Source organism: Carassius carassius, chromosome 30 (genome assembly GCF_963082965.1).
Source record: "Carassius carassius chromosome 30, fCarCar2.1, whole genome shotgun sequence".
Taxonomy (NCBI): Eukaryota; Metazoa; Chordata; class Actinopteri; order Cypriniformes; family Cyprinidae; genus Carassius; species Carassius carassius.
The window spans coordinates 10,609,613-10,624,795 of NC_081784.1; the positions used below are offsets into that span (position 1 = coordinate 10,609,613).

At 40.2% G+C, this 15,183-nt stretch overlaps 1 protein-coding gene across 1 annotated transcript; it reads left to right on the top strand.

Moving 5' to 3' along the window:
• The first annotated feature begins 763 nt into the window (after nt 1-763).
• Nucleotides 764-14,340, top strand: LOC132110302 (uncharacterized). The gene is made up of 12 exons (XM_059516867.1): nt 764-1,537; nt 1,646-1,777; nt 6,571-6,733; nt 7,558-7,750; nt 7,854-7,922; nt 8,105-8,206; nt 8,924-8,966; nt 10,032-10,079; nt 13,239-13,553; nt 13,678-13,845; nt 14,032-14,193; nt 14,300-14,340. The coding sequence occupies exons 2-12, from the start codon at nt 1,669-1,671 to the stop codon at nt 14,338-14,340; spliced, it is 1,413 nt and encodes a 470-aa protein (XP_059372850.1). The 5' UTR covers nt 764-1,537; nt 1,646-1,668.
• Nucleotides 14,341-15,183: the final 843 nt, after the last annotated feature.

Here is a 15,183-nt window from a genome sequence, read left to right on the forward strand (position 1 = left end):
AAAGTGTTTAAAAGAATCATGAATTAAGCTGGCACGTTTAAATGTTTGTTTACAGATTTATTTGTTCTTGATTTTAAACTATAGCCCTAGCTGAGATCTGCTTCTGCTGCTCATACTGTGATCAGCCGCCCCTCCCCCACAGCACTCTCTGATCGCGCGCGCGCCCTTCCCCCACAGCATTGTCTCTGACTGACTCGCTGCAGATGAGATGAAACACGACAACACAGACTCGTGCAGAAATGGAGACATATACCAGCTTGCATATCAGCCCTGCTGTGGGTTTGCAGACTTCAATTGACTGTCTTGTGAGCTTTTGTTTACAGCAGACCTGCACGTTTTGAATATTCTTATTTGTAATCCTCTTAAAAGCTTTATGATGTGGTGTTATTTTATAAAAATAAGTGCACATCGGGTACTTTTTGCTCTTTTAAACCAGTGCTTGTACGGACATGCGCACTGGTTCATAGTTTGAGGCGGGTGCTCGTTAAAAAGTGATCATGTGCTCTGTCCACTAGAAAGACTAACTTCACCACATTTTTTTTAAGTTTGAAGAAACAGTACTGTGGTTAAAACAAATATCCTTGCCATCAGATAATTTTCTATTAGGCCAAATAAATGTAGTCACAATTTCAACGTGAAATCCAAATACGTAACTACGTCATTTACGCAAGTCAGCGACCGTGGTGTTTTCCCGGGAAATGCAGACACGTGACGATGGAACGCGAAACAGACGACCAATAACCCACCACGAGGAAAGGTGAGATCAAGACTTGTCCTGAAAATGCATGATAACTAAATACATTGTGTAATATGAAATATAGTAAGATGTATGTTTATTTTAGTGGTTTAATTATTTTTTGTTATAGGGTTTTATTTACTTCTCGATTGTATTTGAGTTTGCGTCTTAGCCTGTCTCACTTGATGATTTGTTGCAATAATGAAAACTAATTTTATATATAAAATTGACTATTAAATATAATTTTGTTATTTTTCATATAATGGTACTTTAGGTTCTACAAATTAATCAAAACAACCGAGCCAATGGTAGTTTACTAAATCATTGTTTTTCTCAAAAGTGTTGTAAAATATCAACAGTAATTTGAAATAATTCATTCTCTTTTTTTTAATATCATTATTTTATATATTATATTTTATGTAATACATTATTACATTATTTGCCCCCGAATTGTTTTTTTTTTTGTGGAATGTTTTATTTTAATAATTTATCTTCACAGAGATTTTTTTGCACACTGACCATGCATTGATACTTTATAATATTTTTATTTTGTTTCAAGCTCCAAAGCAGACAAAAAGCACATTAAAAATAGTCCATATAAATCTAGCTGGTTATTGACTGAAAATCTCCCATATACTTTAGCTCTTAAATAAAATATAGATTGACATTAATTGTGGTTACAAGACACACAAGAACCAATGGTTATTGGCATCAATGACATTTCCATTTTTTAAAAAAAATCTATAATATAATATAAAGATGTGTTCCACAGAAAAACACAACACAGGTTTGGACATGAGGGTTAGTATGATAATTATGTGTGTTTTTGGTGAACAATTCCAGTAAGATCAACAGGATTTTTTAAAATATGCTTGTTTATTTCATTCACCTTATATTTATTTTTTCCAGTCATTTCAAGAAAGAAAGTCGCCATGCTGGGAAATAAAAGACGTAGGAAACCTCTGCAGGACGCTGAGCATCACATTACCTGTAAAACTGACAAGCCTGGGCTTCGAGAGCAGTTCATCAGCAAATATAAAGGCAAGTATAAATGACTAAGCAGTTTAGTAACTAATAACTAGGGCTGGGGGATATGGCAAAAAAAATTATCACGGTAATTGTTTTATATTAGTCGATATCGATAATTATCACGATAAATGTCAAATCTTTATTTCTTTCAAGTTTAAAGGCAGATTTTTGCTCCTAAGTGAAAGTTGTAGAAACCAGAGCATTAATTGTGGTTTTAAACTACTCTTTATTGTCAGAACATATCATGACAAACACTTGCCAAACAGGTGAACATTTCACAAATCTGAGGTAGAACATTCAAACATTTGTCATTTTTCCTTAACAAAATAAATATATTTATTGGAAAATGTATTTCTTAGTTCCTGCATGTGCTAATGGGGGATATTGTTTCAAGTCTTGAAACAGGTTTGTGTTGCCTGACTTTGATGGCACAGATCTTCAGCACAGTTTACAGTGCAGGCAGCAATATTAATATTAGATATATTTTGTCTCGAAATGCATATTTGACAATGATTTGCAGTAGTATTAGATTCAGTTAGGAGCAGATTTACTATGTAAAATTTATGTTCATTAACAAAAACAGTAACATCTTTTAAAACGACCTCAATTTTATTTGGTAAAATGTAATATTCTGACTGTTTGAGTTTTATTAAAATTAACCATTGGTCATCCAGTATCATGCATTTAGATCATGATAACCACAAAACCAAATACTGTAACTATTTCATTAGTCCTTTAATACATTGTCTACATTAATAACATAAAACAATTTAATATGTATATCCCACATTTCATGGTGCAGTTAATATTATTAGGCTAACGTTACAGTAAATCCGTGGTAAATGGTGGGAATTTGTAGACAAAGAAGCCTTCTGACTGACCACAGTGTTTCTCCTGTTTGTCAGCGCGGTTTAATCGGCCTTTAAACTGGTTTAAATCACTGAGACGTGTGTTCTTCGCTGAATTCAAGCACTTCTCACTGGATCTGATGACCGAGACCGATCAGAGTAAACGCATCTGCTCTAGTGAGCTCGCGAGTCATGCTGCGCTGCCGTTTGGACTTTGAGCCGAGCGGATAAACGGGTCCGTGTGGCGCGCGGGTCAAATGAGTTTGGTTCCGCTTTTGGCGCATAAACATTATCGAATATTTATCGAACTCTGGATATCGTTTAATCGAGAAATTATATTGTAATAATTATCATTATCATTTTATCGCCCAGCCCTAGTAATAATGTTAATCTACAAAACTGAGAATTTAATGTAAGGCAAGTCATATGGTTGTTAGGCCACAAGTTAAACAGTACTTTATAAATATATATATTTTTTATTATGCAGTCCAGATTCCTGAATAGAGTTCTGCTGGCATGAGCCCTAACTTTACGTACACACCGCCGCCGACTTGAGCTGCAAAGAAGCTCTGGCCGCCCGGTCAAGGACGCTTGTCAAAAAGTACGGGGAAGCTTGTTGACGCTTTGGCCGCTCTGACGTAGCACGAAGAAGAGAAGTGTCACAACATAAAATGTAATAAACAGAAAAAACAAGCAATACACTGAAGAAACCTTTTATAATGACAGCATTATTATAAACGTTGTGGTCACATTTGGTTGGGAAAAAAAGAATAATTAGCTATTATTATTATATTAATATTATATTTACATTAATGTAATTGGTCAAATTGGTGTTACTGTGAGCAAATTGCATTCCCGCTTAAAACGAGCGCTCGTAAATATTTCAAATAAAAGTTGAGCTCATTCTCAAATGTGTATCACTGTCGGATAATCGCGAAGTTGTTGTGTTTGGTGCTGCTTGAGAAGACGTCGGACTCGGAGATTTCGGGTTCATGACACCCTCCAGGACCGTTATCAATTCAGAGAGTATCACCGGCTGGTGCAGCAGCTGCGGCTCGATGACGAGAGGTACGTCCAGCGGAACTTCAGGCTGGACACAGTTTGATAGCGTGTTGATAGAACTAATGTTTTGGTAGGAACGAAAGTTTACATCGTATGTTTCTCCGGAATCAGCCAGCGCGAAGGACGTCTATATTCCGATTGGTTGCTGACGCTTTGCTGCTGCTTGCCGCTGAACATAGCTCATTACCATAAAGTTGAGCTACTTTCAACTTTCAGATTGACACTCTAGTCGCTCAAAACGCCATGCCAAGGAATTTGATGCTCCTTGCAGCTGAGAGAAGCCAGCTTCCATTGAAAATGAATGAGTTCCGGTAACTTTGGAAGCTCAAGTCGGCGGAGGTGTGTACGTCGTACAGTAAAACAAAGCAATTGCATTTTTGCACTTCTGGTTCCATCAAACCAAAGTCAGTGTTTATTTGCACATACATAACCCAATTATGCATAATAAGCCGACAGTTCTTGTGGTCATGTAAACGCAGACTAAGGTAATCATAAACGGCATAAGCATAAACCAATCGACACAGCTAGATTTTTGCCCCTTATTCCAGATTTGCCCGGCATGTAAACACATTAAAGGGTTAGTTCACCCAAAAATGAAACTTCTTTCAGTAATTACTCACCCTCATGTTGTTCCAACCGCGTAAGACCTTCGTTCATCTTCGGAACACAAATTAGGATATTTTTTATGAAATCTGAGAGCTGTCTCACTCCTCCATACGCTTCCAAGGGACTGAAACTTGTTGTCCCAGAAAAGTTATAAAAGAGATCGTTAATATAGTCCAAGTGACTACAGTGGCTCAATCTTAAGTTTATCAAGCGACGAGAATACTTTTTGTGCGCAAAAAACAACAAAAATAACGACTTTATTCCACTATTCATTTCCTTCTCTCTGGGCCACAAGTTTTTTCAGTGGCCCAGAGAGAAGTGGCGCAGTGGGTCTGTGTTACACGTCACCACGTAGGCTCACTATTGGCCGACGCTGGTCATGTGTGTGATGCGTGTGACGTGCAACACAGACGCACTGCACAGTTTTACTACGTGAACTCACTCTAGGCCCAGAGAGAAGGAAATGAATAGTGGAATAAAGTCATAATTTTTATTTATTTTTTGCGCACAAAAAGTATTCTCGTCGCTTGATAAACTTAAGATTGAGCCACTGTAGTCACTTGGACTATATTAACGATCTCTTTAATAACTTTTCTGGGCCAACAAGTTTCAGTCCCTTGGAAGCGTATGGAGGAGTGAGACAGCTCTCAGATTTCATCAAAAATATCTTAATTTGTATTCCGAAGATGAACGAAGGTCTTACGGGTTTGGAACAACATGAGGGTGAGTAATTACTGACAGAAATTTCATTTTTGGGTGAACTATCCCTTTAACCTGTGTTCTGTGGCTTATTGAAGTGAGCATGTGTGATGTGTGACAGGAAAGTGTCCTTATTGTGGATTTAAGCACATCCAGAGAGAGCAAGCGTTTTCTCTACCCAAGAAACTCTTAAAATGTGTTCTCATCTCATGCAGAGGTCGTACAGTCAAAATCCTGCATCCGATACTGGATGAGAGGAGAATGAGTCTGTAAGTTTCCCACTGATATTCTGGAATTTTCTTGGGCTTTATTTAACATCACAACTGACATGACATATGAAATACACAAAGTCAGATACACATATGGTTTGGTTTTGACGTCATTAACCTGATTTACTTATAAAGTCTAGTGGTTTACGTGGTTATTGGTTTGCATGTAAACCAGGACAATGGATTATTTCAATAAGGTTATCAGATCATTTTTGTTATCGGTGTGCATGTAGACATGATCAATGGGTTTTGGTTAAAATCCTGAAATAAGGTCCATGGTTAGTAGGGCTGGGGTAAACGATTATTAATTAAACGATTAGTCTGGCGATTATTTTATCGATTAGTCGACATGTGGCATAAGAGCATGCGTGAGCGTGAGAGCAGCGTAGCTTGTCGGACATAGTGAGAGTAACTAAGGGGGTGGTAACTAAGTAAGTAACGCCATGAGTGTACGAGGTGCTGAGTGTTTTTTTTCACTCTGAAGCGCTGAGCACCTGCCATTTTTTTTTTTTACTGGTCAACGAGAGTTGAAGAATGTTATTTTTTTTTTTGTCACTTTTTACCCAACCGTCAATCACAGTGGAGGAGCGGCGGGACTAATACCACACTGGCCAACTGTCACAACATTCTTTCTGCACAACATCAACCAGCAAAGCTAATCGAACAAAATGGATGAAAAATTTATATTGCTGGTCTCCGAACATATTATCTGTGAAATCAGTTACAAGTAAACTATGCCGTGGATATTCTGTATCATAGCAATGAAGCGTCTCAACTGAATAAAACGCTGTGCTGCCAAAATGCTCAAGCGCCCACAGCTAGGCGTTTTCAGCAGAGTGCCTAGCATTTTCAGCTGGCTAAAACGCTTTGGTGGACACACGGCCTTAGGGATGTACATGGCACACAATCAGTCAAACATACATTACAAGAATGTAGAAACATTATATATATTACACAAGGATATGGATTTTCTATAGGGTTCTAAAATCCTATAAGGTTTTTGTGGAGGGAACTAGGTGAGGTGAACTACCGGGTTGGCCTGCAAAAATACGTCATCACTGCGGCACTTTGTTCTAAACAATATATAGCCATGATAATATTGTTTGTGTAAGAAAATGTATGTAATTTTAACTGTATAATTTTAAGACTTAAAAGTATGAAAAGCAAAGCATGCTTTGAGATTAGCCTGGCTGACTATTTTCCTTCAGTAATTTCCCTTCTACATCATATAATGTACATCATATGGTAGAGAACTTTTAGTAATAATCAAAATAATATTTGACATTAAAGAAACTGAAGCTTATGTATTTCTCCTCTTCAGGGCGTGGAGTTTTCACCACTGGAGCTTTTTTCAGAGGTGATTTTGTTCTTGAATACAGAGGTGAACTTCTGAGTTCACAGGAGAGTCTGGACCGAACTGAACACTACACTGAAGCTGAGAACACGTTCCTGTTTGATTTTCAGTGGCATGGCAAAAATTGGTGGTGAGTACAGAACTGTTGGATTGATGTAGTAGGTATGCTAAAATATCTGGAACTGTAAGATACTTAGTTCATGCCTGTAGTTCTGTTCGCTCGTTTCTTTTGGTCCGGATACGCTTAGTGTTCAGATTGGCATTTCTATCGTTGAACCTAAGTTATGCTTGACCAGTCTGTCCTTTTTAGGGTCACATCTTCCTGTTTTTGGTTGATTTACATGACTCTGGTCCATGTTATGTTCCTATTTCATTTGAACTGCACCAGAGTTCATTTGGAAGCCAACTGAGACCCTTCTTTTCAGCGTCTCGGTCTGCTTGTTTGGTCGCACCAGGTTTCAAATGGCAGCTTTCACATTTATTCAAATGAACCACATTCTAAACAGTCTAAAAAACATGCCAGATGTGAACACACCCTAATACTTCAAATTCACCATGAACTGACATAGAGTACGGAGTGTAGTTTCTTTGAGTCATCAAAAAAAATTCCCCCTGTATTCCCTAAAGAGAACAACATGGTAACTTTTAGATGCTTTTATCTGAGAGCTGAGAGGATGTTGCAGTACACTATCATATAGATCAGTGGTTCTGAGACCCTCCTCTGCAGATTCTGTATGTCTCCTTCACCTGATGCACTCAGATGAGTTCATAGAGCCATGTTCTGATGATGAACTCCTCATCTCAATCAGGTGGATTAAAACACGAGACATACAGCATATGCAGAGCGGTGGGTTCCCAGGACTGGGGTTCAGAACCACTTGTAAAAATAACTCTACATGTCTAGCATATTTTCACAAGATTATAAGTATTGAGTGTTCATTTTATGTTTTATAGCATGGATGCATCTAAAGAAGACTCGTCTTTGGGAAGACTTGCAAACGATGAGACCAGAAATCTTACTTGCAAAATGAGAACCGTTGAAGTGAGCAGAAAACCTCACCTGTGTCTGTTTGCTGTACGAGACATTCTACCAGGAGAGGAAATCACTTACAATTATGGAGACTCAGATTGGCCATGGCGAGTCAAGGTACTACCAATAAAATGCTAAAGAGATTGATCAGTAATTCATGATAATTTTTTACTCTAATTCTGATTAGTTACCATGTGATTGTGGTCTCATATTTCTCAAGCCTTTGAATAAAGCATCAGCAGAATCCACTGATAAAAAGCCAGCCAGCAGTTTGCGCCTGCATAAATCCGTAAGTCCACTTTAAAACATCTGTATCATTATTCTATATTATTGACTCTCTCAGCATAGAGTTGTGTGTGGAATGATATATAAAGTATAGGACAGCTAGAGGAATGAACATTAACAAGTTTTTTTGTCCTTTACAAATATTCTGATATTTTGATATTCACTGGTTTCTTTTCTGACATCTAGTCCCATTGTGCAGCTTCTGTTTCCTCTCCGGAACTGGACAAGGTAAACAGCAATGGTCCTCATAAGCAGTCAGGCAAAGCAAGAACATCAAGGAATAAAACGGTAACCATCTTAAACATGCAGCAACTATCTACTGATGTTTACTGCCAGCTAGTTAAAAATGCAGTAAGTGATTTCTGAGAAACACTTAATATTTGAAATCGACACCCAAACAAACACACCCCTCCCACCTGAAAAAAATGACACCTGAACAAGTAACATCCACTTTTGTTCTGACCAACTAAGGGAAAAAAAAGCATTGCAGTAAATCGCGCTGATTAAAGGTGGGGTATGTGATTTGCAAAACGGCCGGCAGATTTTGAAAATACACAACTCAAATGGTCTTACCTTCTTTCCTTTGACTCCACCCATTCGAAGAACATGGACATGATGGGGGAGGGGGTATGGTACAACCGTTTGATTGACGCAGTTACTGTCTAATGATTCTAGGTGGTCTTGGAAATGATTGGCTGGAGTTTTTCGAGTCCTGCCCGTTCCACAGATGATTAAATTGCTTAATTTTCATTTCAGTGCCTCTAACTCAGTGGCTGTAAGTGGGTTAGGAATAGGATTTCAAGTGATTTTGAAAAAATGGACAAAAAAGAGAATTACAAACCCCACCTTTAATCTAACAATCACTTTCTTATTATCATATTATCATATCACATCAAACCATGCAAACTATACTTTGTCCTCAAATTGTTAATGTTAACAACATCAGCATTGTGTGACTACATTTAAGGCCCTTCAGATATTTATCCTTGTTTTCGTGTGGGCCAGGCGGCCAGTCTCTTTTTTTCTGTAGCCACTCCAAAGTCCAAGTCTTTTGCATTTTACAACGGGTGAATCTCAGTTAGGGATTGAACCTTTCTGGATCTACCATCAAATTAATACGTTTAATTATATCAAGTGCTGTGAGAAATGGATATAAATCTCCACCTCCAACATCCTCACATGCAATATATCCAACAAGCCGAAACTCCTCCTCTATGTGTACAGAAGTGACGTAATGACGCAAAAAATGCTTGAAATTCCCGCGGAAATCCACCAGTACCACTGGAATTAAAAATATTATTACATGCTTACTGTTTTGAATCGAGCTAAGGCAAGCAGATAGTTTTGAACACTGGCTGGTTATGTATTTGCTCAAACATTCATTTTGGATCATTTTTAACCCAAAAAAGTTATGGAAAGCAGCTTTAAATGATATGGAATAAATTTAGCACCTTACTACCCACCCCACTGGGATCGTTTCGAGACTTTGAAGCTGCACTAAAACTCACATTTGGACCTTCGACCCGTTGGACCCCATTGAAGTCACTATATGGTGAAAAATCCTGGAATGTTTTACTCAAAAATCTTAATTTCCTTTCCGCTAAAGAGAGACAGACATGAACATCTTGGTTGACGTGGAGGAAATTAATCAGGAAATTAATTATGAAGTGAACTAATCCTTTAACTAGTTATTGGTTCAGTGTTTTAATGTCTGAACCAATGTAACTATTAATGTGACTTTTGTCACAATTTGTATGTAAAGTTTGTATAAATGTTTGGTTAGAGTTTTTTTATTTTATTAATGATCTTTGCTTTGAAATGTGCAGAACGGTTTTTTATTTTTTGATCACCCCTACAGTGTGTTTGTTCTTGTCTTATATGGATGCCACAGTTTTCAATATTGTTAAAGTACATTTTATTCTTGTTTAAGCTAAATTCCTCTTATTATATCTGCAGAAGCAGTTTCAATCAAGACTGTTACAGTCATCCTCAGTCGCATCCACATCTGATGCACCCTCTTCATCGGCACCCTGTGCTTTGTTCACCTCTATAATGGCCTTATCAACCTCATGCCCTCCTGCCCTGTCCTCATCACTGTCAACACCTCCTGCGCCACCCACGTCACCTTCAACCTCGCCTGTGCAGCCCTCATCATCCTCGCCTGTGCAGCCCTCATCATCCTCGCCTGTGCAGCCCTCATCATTCTCGCCTGTGCAGCCCTCATCACCTTCTCATGTGCAGCCCTCATCATCCTCGCCTGTGCAGCCCTCATCATCGTCGCCTGTGCAGCCCTCATCGCCTTCTCATGTGCAGCCCTCATCATCGTCGCCTGTGCAGCCCTCATCATCGTCGCCTGTGCAGCCCTCATCATCCTCGCCTGTGCAGCCCTCATCGCCTTCTCATGTGCAGCCCTCATCATCCTCGCCTGTGCAGCCCTCATCATCCTCGCCTGTGCAGCCCTCATCACCTTCTCATGTGCAGCCCTCATCATCCTCGCCTGTGCAGCCCTCATCGCCTTCTCATGTGCAGCCCTCATCATCCTCGCCTGTGCAGCCCTCATCATCCTCGCCTGTGCAGCCCTCATCATCGTCGTCTGTGCAGCCCTCATCGCCTTCTCATGTGCAGCCCTCATCATCGTCGTCTGTGCAGCCCTCATCGCCTTCTCATGTGCAGCCCTCATCATCCTCGCCTGTGCAGCCCTCATCGCCTTCTCATGTGCAGCCCTCATCATCCTCGCCTGTGCAGCCCTCATCACCTTCTCATGTGCAGCCCTCATCATCCTCGCCTGTGCAGCCCTCATCACCTTCTCATGTGCAGCCCTCATCATCCTCGCCTGTGCAGCCCTCATCACCTTCTCATGTGCAGCCCTCATCATCCTCGCCTGTGCAGCCCTCATCACCTTCTCATGTGCAGCCCTCATCATCCTCGCCTGTGCAGCCCTCATCATCCTCGCCTGTGCAGCCCTCATCATCCTCGCCTGTGCAGCCCTCATCATCGTCGTCTGTGCAGCCCTCATCGCCTTCTCATGTGCAGCCCTCATCATCCTCGCCTGTGCAGCCCTCATCACCTTCTCATGTGCAGCCCTCATCATCCTCGCCTGTGCAGCCCTCATCACCTTCTCATGTGCAGCCCTCATCATCCTCGCCTGTGCAGCCCTCATCATCGTCGCCTGTGCAGCCCTCATCCTCGCCTGTGCAGCCCTCATCACCTTCTCATGCGCAGCCCTCATCGTCCTCATCTTCTCCTGCTCCACCCTTATCTTCACCCTGTGCTGCATCAACACCTGTGGTTCATTCATCACAGGCGTCTGAGACCCTCTCATTAAGGGAGGTGGGTAGATTCATTTTTGGACTGGTAGATCTTACAATAAATTATATGAAATTATATATTATTTATATTTGTTTGTATTTCTCCTCTTCCAGATATCCTCTTTAAGGCCATCAAGAAAAAGACAGGTATGTGACTAGCCATGTGATCACTTATATGCTCTATTTTTTGCATAATTATGGCTTTGCTTGCCAGTATCGGCAAATGATGAAACGTAATGTTACATGATCCACTGCCATACCCACTATGCCCAAATACTACCTGTTCTATTAGATTCTGGCAGTGGTGTACTCGTGTGATCACTAAAATATATAATTGAAAAAAAACCAAACCATTTTGTACTATTTGAGTAAGTGTTAAATTCTCTCATTCAGTATTCAGGAAGTGCCGTCTGTGATACAGACTACAGCGATGTCACAGACTACAGCGATGTTGACTACATACCAAAAATCAGCTCAGATGATTCGGATGGTAGTTCTTCTGGACATGACATGGTCAAAAGTGCTTTGATACATCCAACATCTCCCAAAGAGGCAGGCAGTTTATCTGATCAATGTATGACCACACCATCACCTAAAAAGATGAAATGCCAATCTAAAGAGACAAAGACTTTTATTCAGTCAATGCCATCACCAAAGCAGGAACACAAGACGTACAACAAAAAGCAGTATTGCCTTTATTGCTTTAAGCCATATTCAAAAATGGCCAGACACCTTGAATTTGTCCATCGCAATGAAGTGGGGGTTGTAAAGGCAGTAGCATTTCCAAAACATTCCAAAGAAAGACGAGTCCAGTTAAACCTCCTTAGAAAAAGGGGCAACTTTGCCCACAACACCGATGTGGTGAGACAAGGACATGGGGAGATGATTGCCTGCTACCGTCCAAAAAATAGACAAAGAGCCAATGAATTTATTCACTGCATTTACTGCCAAGGGCTTTATAACAAGCGTAGCCTTTGGAAACATATCAAAAACTGTCCCCTGAAACCAAAAAATGAGGATGCCCAGGGCAGGAAAAGAGTTCGATCCCTGTGTGCTCTAAACACACCAGTCGGCTTAGAAGTGAGCAAAGGATTTAAGAAAGTACTCTCCTTTATGAACTATGATGAAGTTTCGCGTGTAGTTCATACTGACAGATGCATCATGCAGCTGGGGGAGCACATGTTCAACAGGATGGGGTCTGATGTGACCAAACATGACTACATCAGACAGAAGATGAGAGAAGTAGGCAGACTTCTTCTTGAAGCAAGGAAGATTACCCCACTGAGAACAATGGTAGACTTCATCATACCAACTAACTTCAAACATGTCATAGCAGCTGTTAAAGTTGTATCTGGCTATGATGAAGAGAAAAACTCCTACCGCATTCCTTCTTTAGCTCTCAAACTTGGGCATTCTTTAAACAAGATATCTAGCATTGTTGAGAGCAATGCCATGATGTATGGAGATCATGAGCGTGCTGAGTGTGCCCGAGACTTCAGGAAAATACACCAGGCAAGGTGGAATGAGTACATTTCTGCTGGTGCTATAACTACATTGAAAGAAGCCAAGTGGAACACACCACAGATCATTCCTTTCACTCAGGATGTCAAAGTCCTGCACACACATCTTGAAAAGAAACACAATGAGCTCCTAAGTAAGCTCAGATCTTGCCCTTCTGCTGACAGCTACGCTGCTCTAGCCAAGGTCACGCTGTCCCAGGTCATCCTGTTCAACCGAAGGAGAGAAGGTGAGGTATCCCGGATGCTTTTGTCAGCTTTTAAAAGCAGGGATACTTCTGAGCTACACGAAGACATTGCCATCTGTCTGTCTGAGTTTGAGAGGAAGCTGTGTCTGCACTTCTCAAGAGTTGAGATCCGTGGTAAACGAGGGAGAAAGGTTCCTGTGCTCCTCAAGCCTTCCATGGTTTCTGCCATGGAGCTACTTGTTGAAACGCGTGAGCTTTGTTGTGTTCCAGCAGAGAATCCCTTTGTTTGCTAGGTGTGGAGCAATGTCTGCCTACAGAGGAGGAGAGTGCATCAACAAAGCTGCTTGCGAATGTGGCATAAAGAACCCTGAAGCACTGTCATCAACTAGGCTCAGGAAACACATAGCAACCATGTCTAAAATTCTAAACCTTAATGAGAATGAAGCAGACCAACTGGCTGATTTCCTTGGTCATGATATCAGAATCCACAGACAGTATTATCGGTTACCAGAGGGAACACTGCAGCTGGCAAAAATGAGTAAAGTCCTAATGGCCATGGAGAAAGGAACACTGTCTGACTACAAAGGAAAGAAACTTGATGACATTGAAATCGACCCAAATGGTATGAGTATACTTGCTCTGTGTGTATCTCTGCTGTACATATTTGCAAAACAATGTATATATTCATGTCACAGATACTAGGTATAAGCAATAAAGTGTTCATTTTTTGTTAATTAATTATTAAGAGCAACTTGAGGCCCAAGGTGATTCCATGTCAAGTGATGAGGAGGATTCCAGTGACCTATCTCAGTCAACAGCACCAGTACATTTACATTTACATTTTTTTGTAAATGTAAATGTAAAGACTGATCAACCCGTTCAATCTGATCAAGCTGTTTCACAGGAGGATCAAGGTAAGAAAAATCTCTACATTGCACAAACAACAATAATCAAATAAACATGAATTAGCTCCATGCAGCAATATCCAGACAAATTAAAAAAAAAGTTATGCATTAGGACAGTCTTGATTTGCTCTTTACTCACCGATTTAGTTGTAATGAGAATGTGTAATGAGAATTTACTTTTTAATTATTTCATAGGTTCTTCAAATGCTCCAAAAAAGAAATGGGAGGACAGTGAGGTAAAAGCAGTAGAGAGACACATGATGAGTTTCATCAAGACATGCAAAGTTCCTGGTAAGCAAGACTGTGAAAGATGCATTCACGCAGAGCCAGAAGCTTTGAAGCAGCGAACATGGACTGGTGTGAAAAATTATGTGCGGAACAAGATCACGACTCTTAAAAGAAAGGGTGGTTTGTAGGGAGGCACAAACACTTCAACACTTTGCACATTATGCTCTTTTTGTAGGAAATGGAGCTAAATTAAAAGAAATGAGGATAAAGGTGTAGAAATATTTTGTGGATGGAATGAAACAGAATATAAAGTGAAAAGTAAGAGTATAAGAAGGCTAATGAAGAAGTAGAGGATAGTAAGAGTCAATTTTCTTTGTTCAGTTTCAATGAAGTTGGATGAAATGTCATGTTAAACTTTTTGATATTTCTGTCATAGAGGGAGGGGAGAATGTAAAGATGATAAAAAAGGGAAGAGTGAATAGCTGTGGCTGGATGTAACCGATTGGTGAGAGTTGCCGTGTGCAGACGAGAGAAGCTAAAAACTGAGATGTGATGTCAGAAACTTTCTGCTTCCCGTAGTGATGCAGAGCCAGAAGCTTTGAAGCAGCGAACATGGACTGGTGTGAAAAATTACGTGCGGAACAGGATCACGACTCTTAAAAGAAAGGGTGGTTTGTAGGGAGACACAAACACTTCAACACTTTGCACATTATGCTCTTTTCGTAAGAAATTGAGCTAAATTAAAAGAAATGAAGATAAAGGTGTAGACATTAAAATAAAGAGACGCTCGCGCTGTTTGCATACTTTACCACAGCTGAAGTAGAAAAAATGCATTATTTTCCAAATACACAGATATTTCAGAGACATTTTCATTCAATACATGCACTGCTTAATACAGTGTCTGTTTGTACAAGAATAAAGTTCAACATAAGCCTAAATACCAACGTAAAGAGGGAGGAGAGAATGTAAAGGGGACGTAAAGGACGTAAAGTAGGAGAGCATGTAAAGGGGACGTAAAGAGGGAGGAGAGAATGTAAAGGGGACGTAAAGAGGGAGGAGAGAATGTAAAGGGGGACGTAAAGTAGGAGCATGTAAAGGGGACGTAAAGAGGGAGGAGAG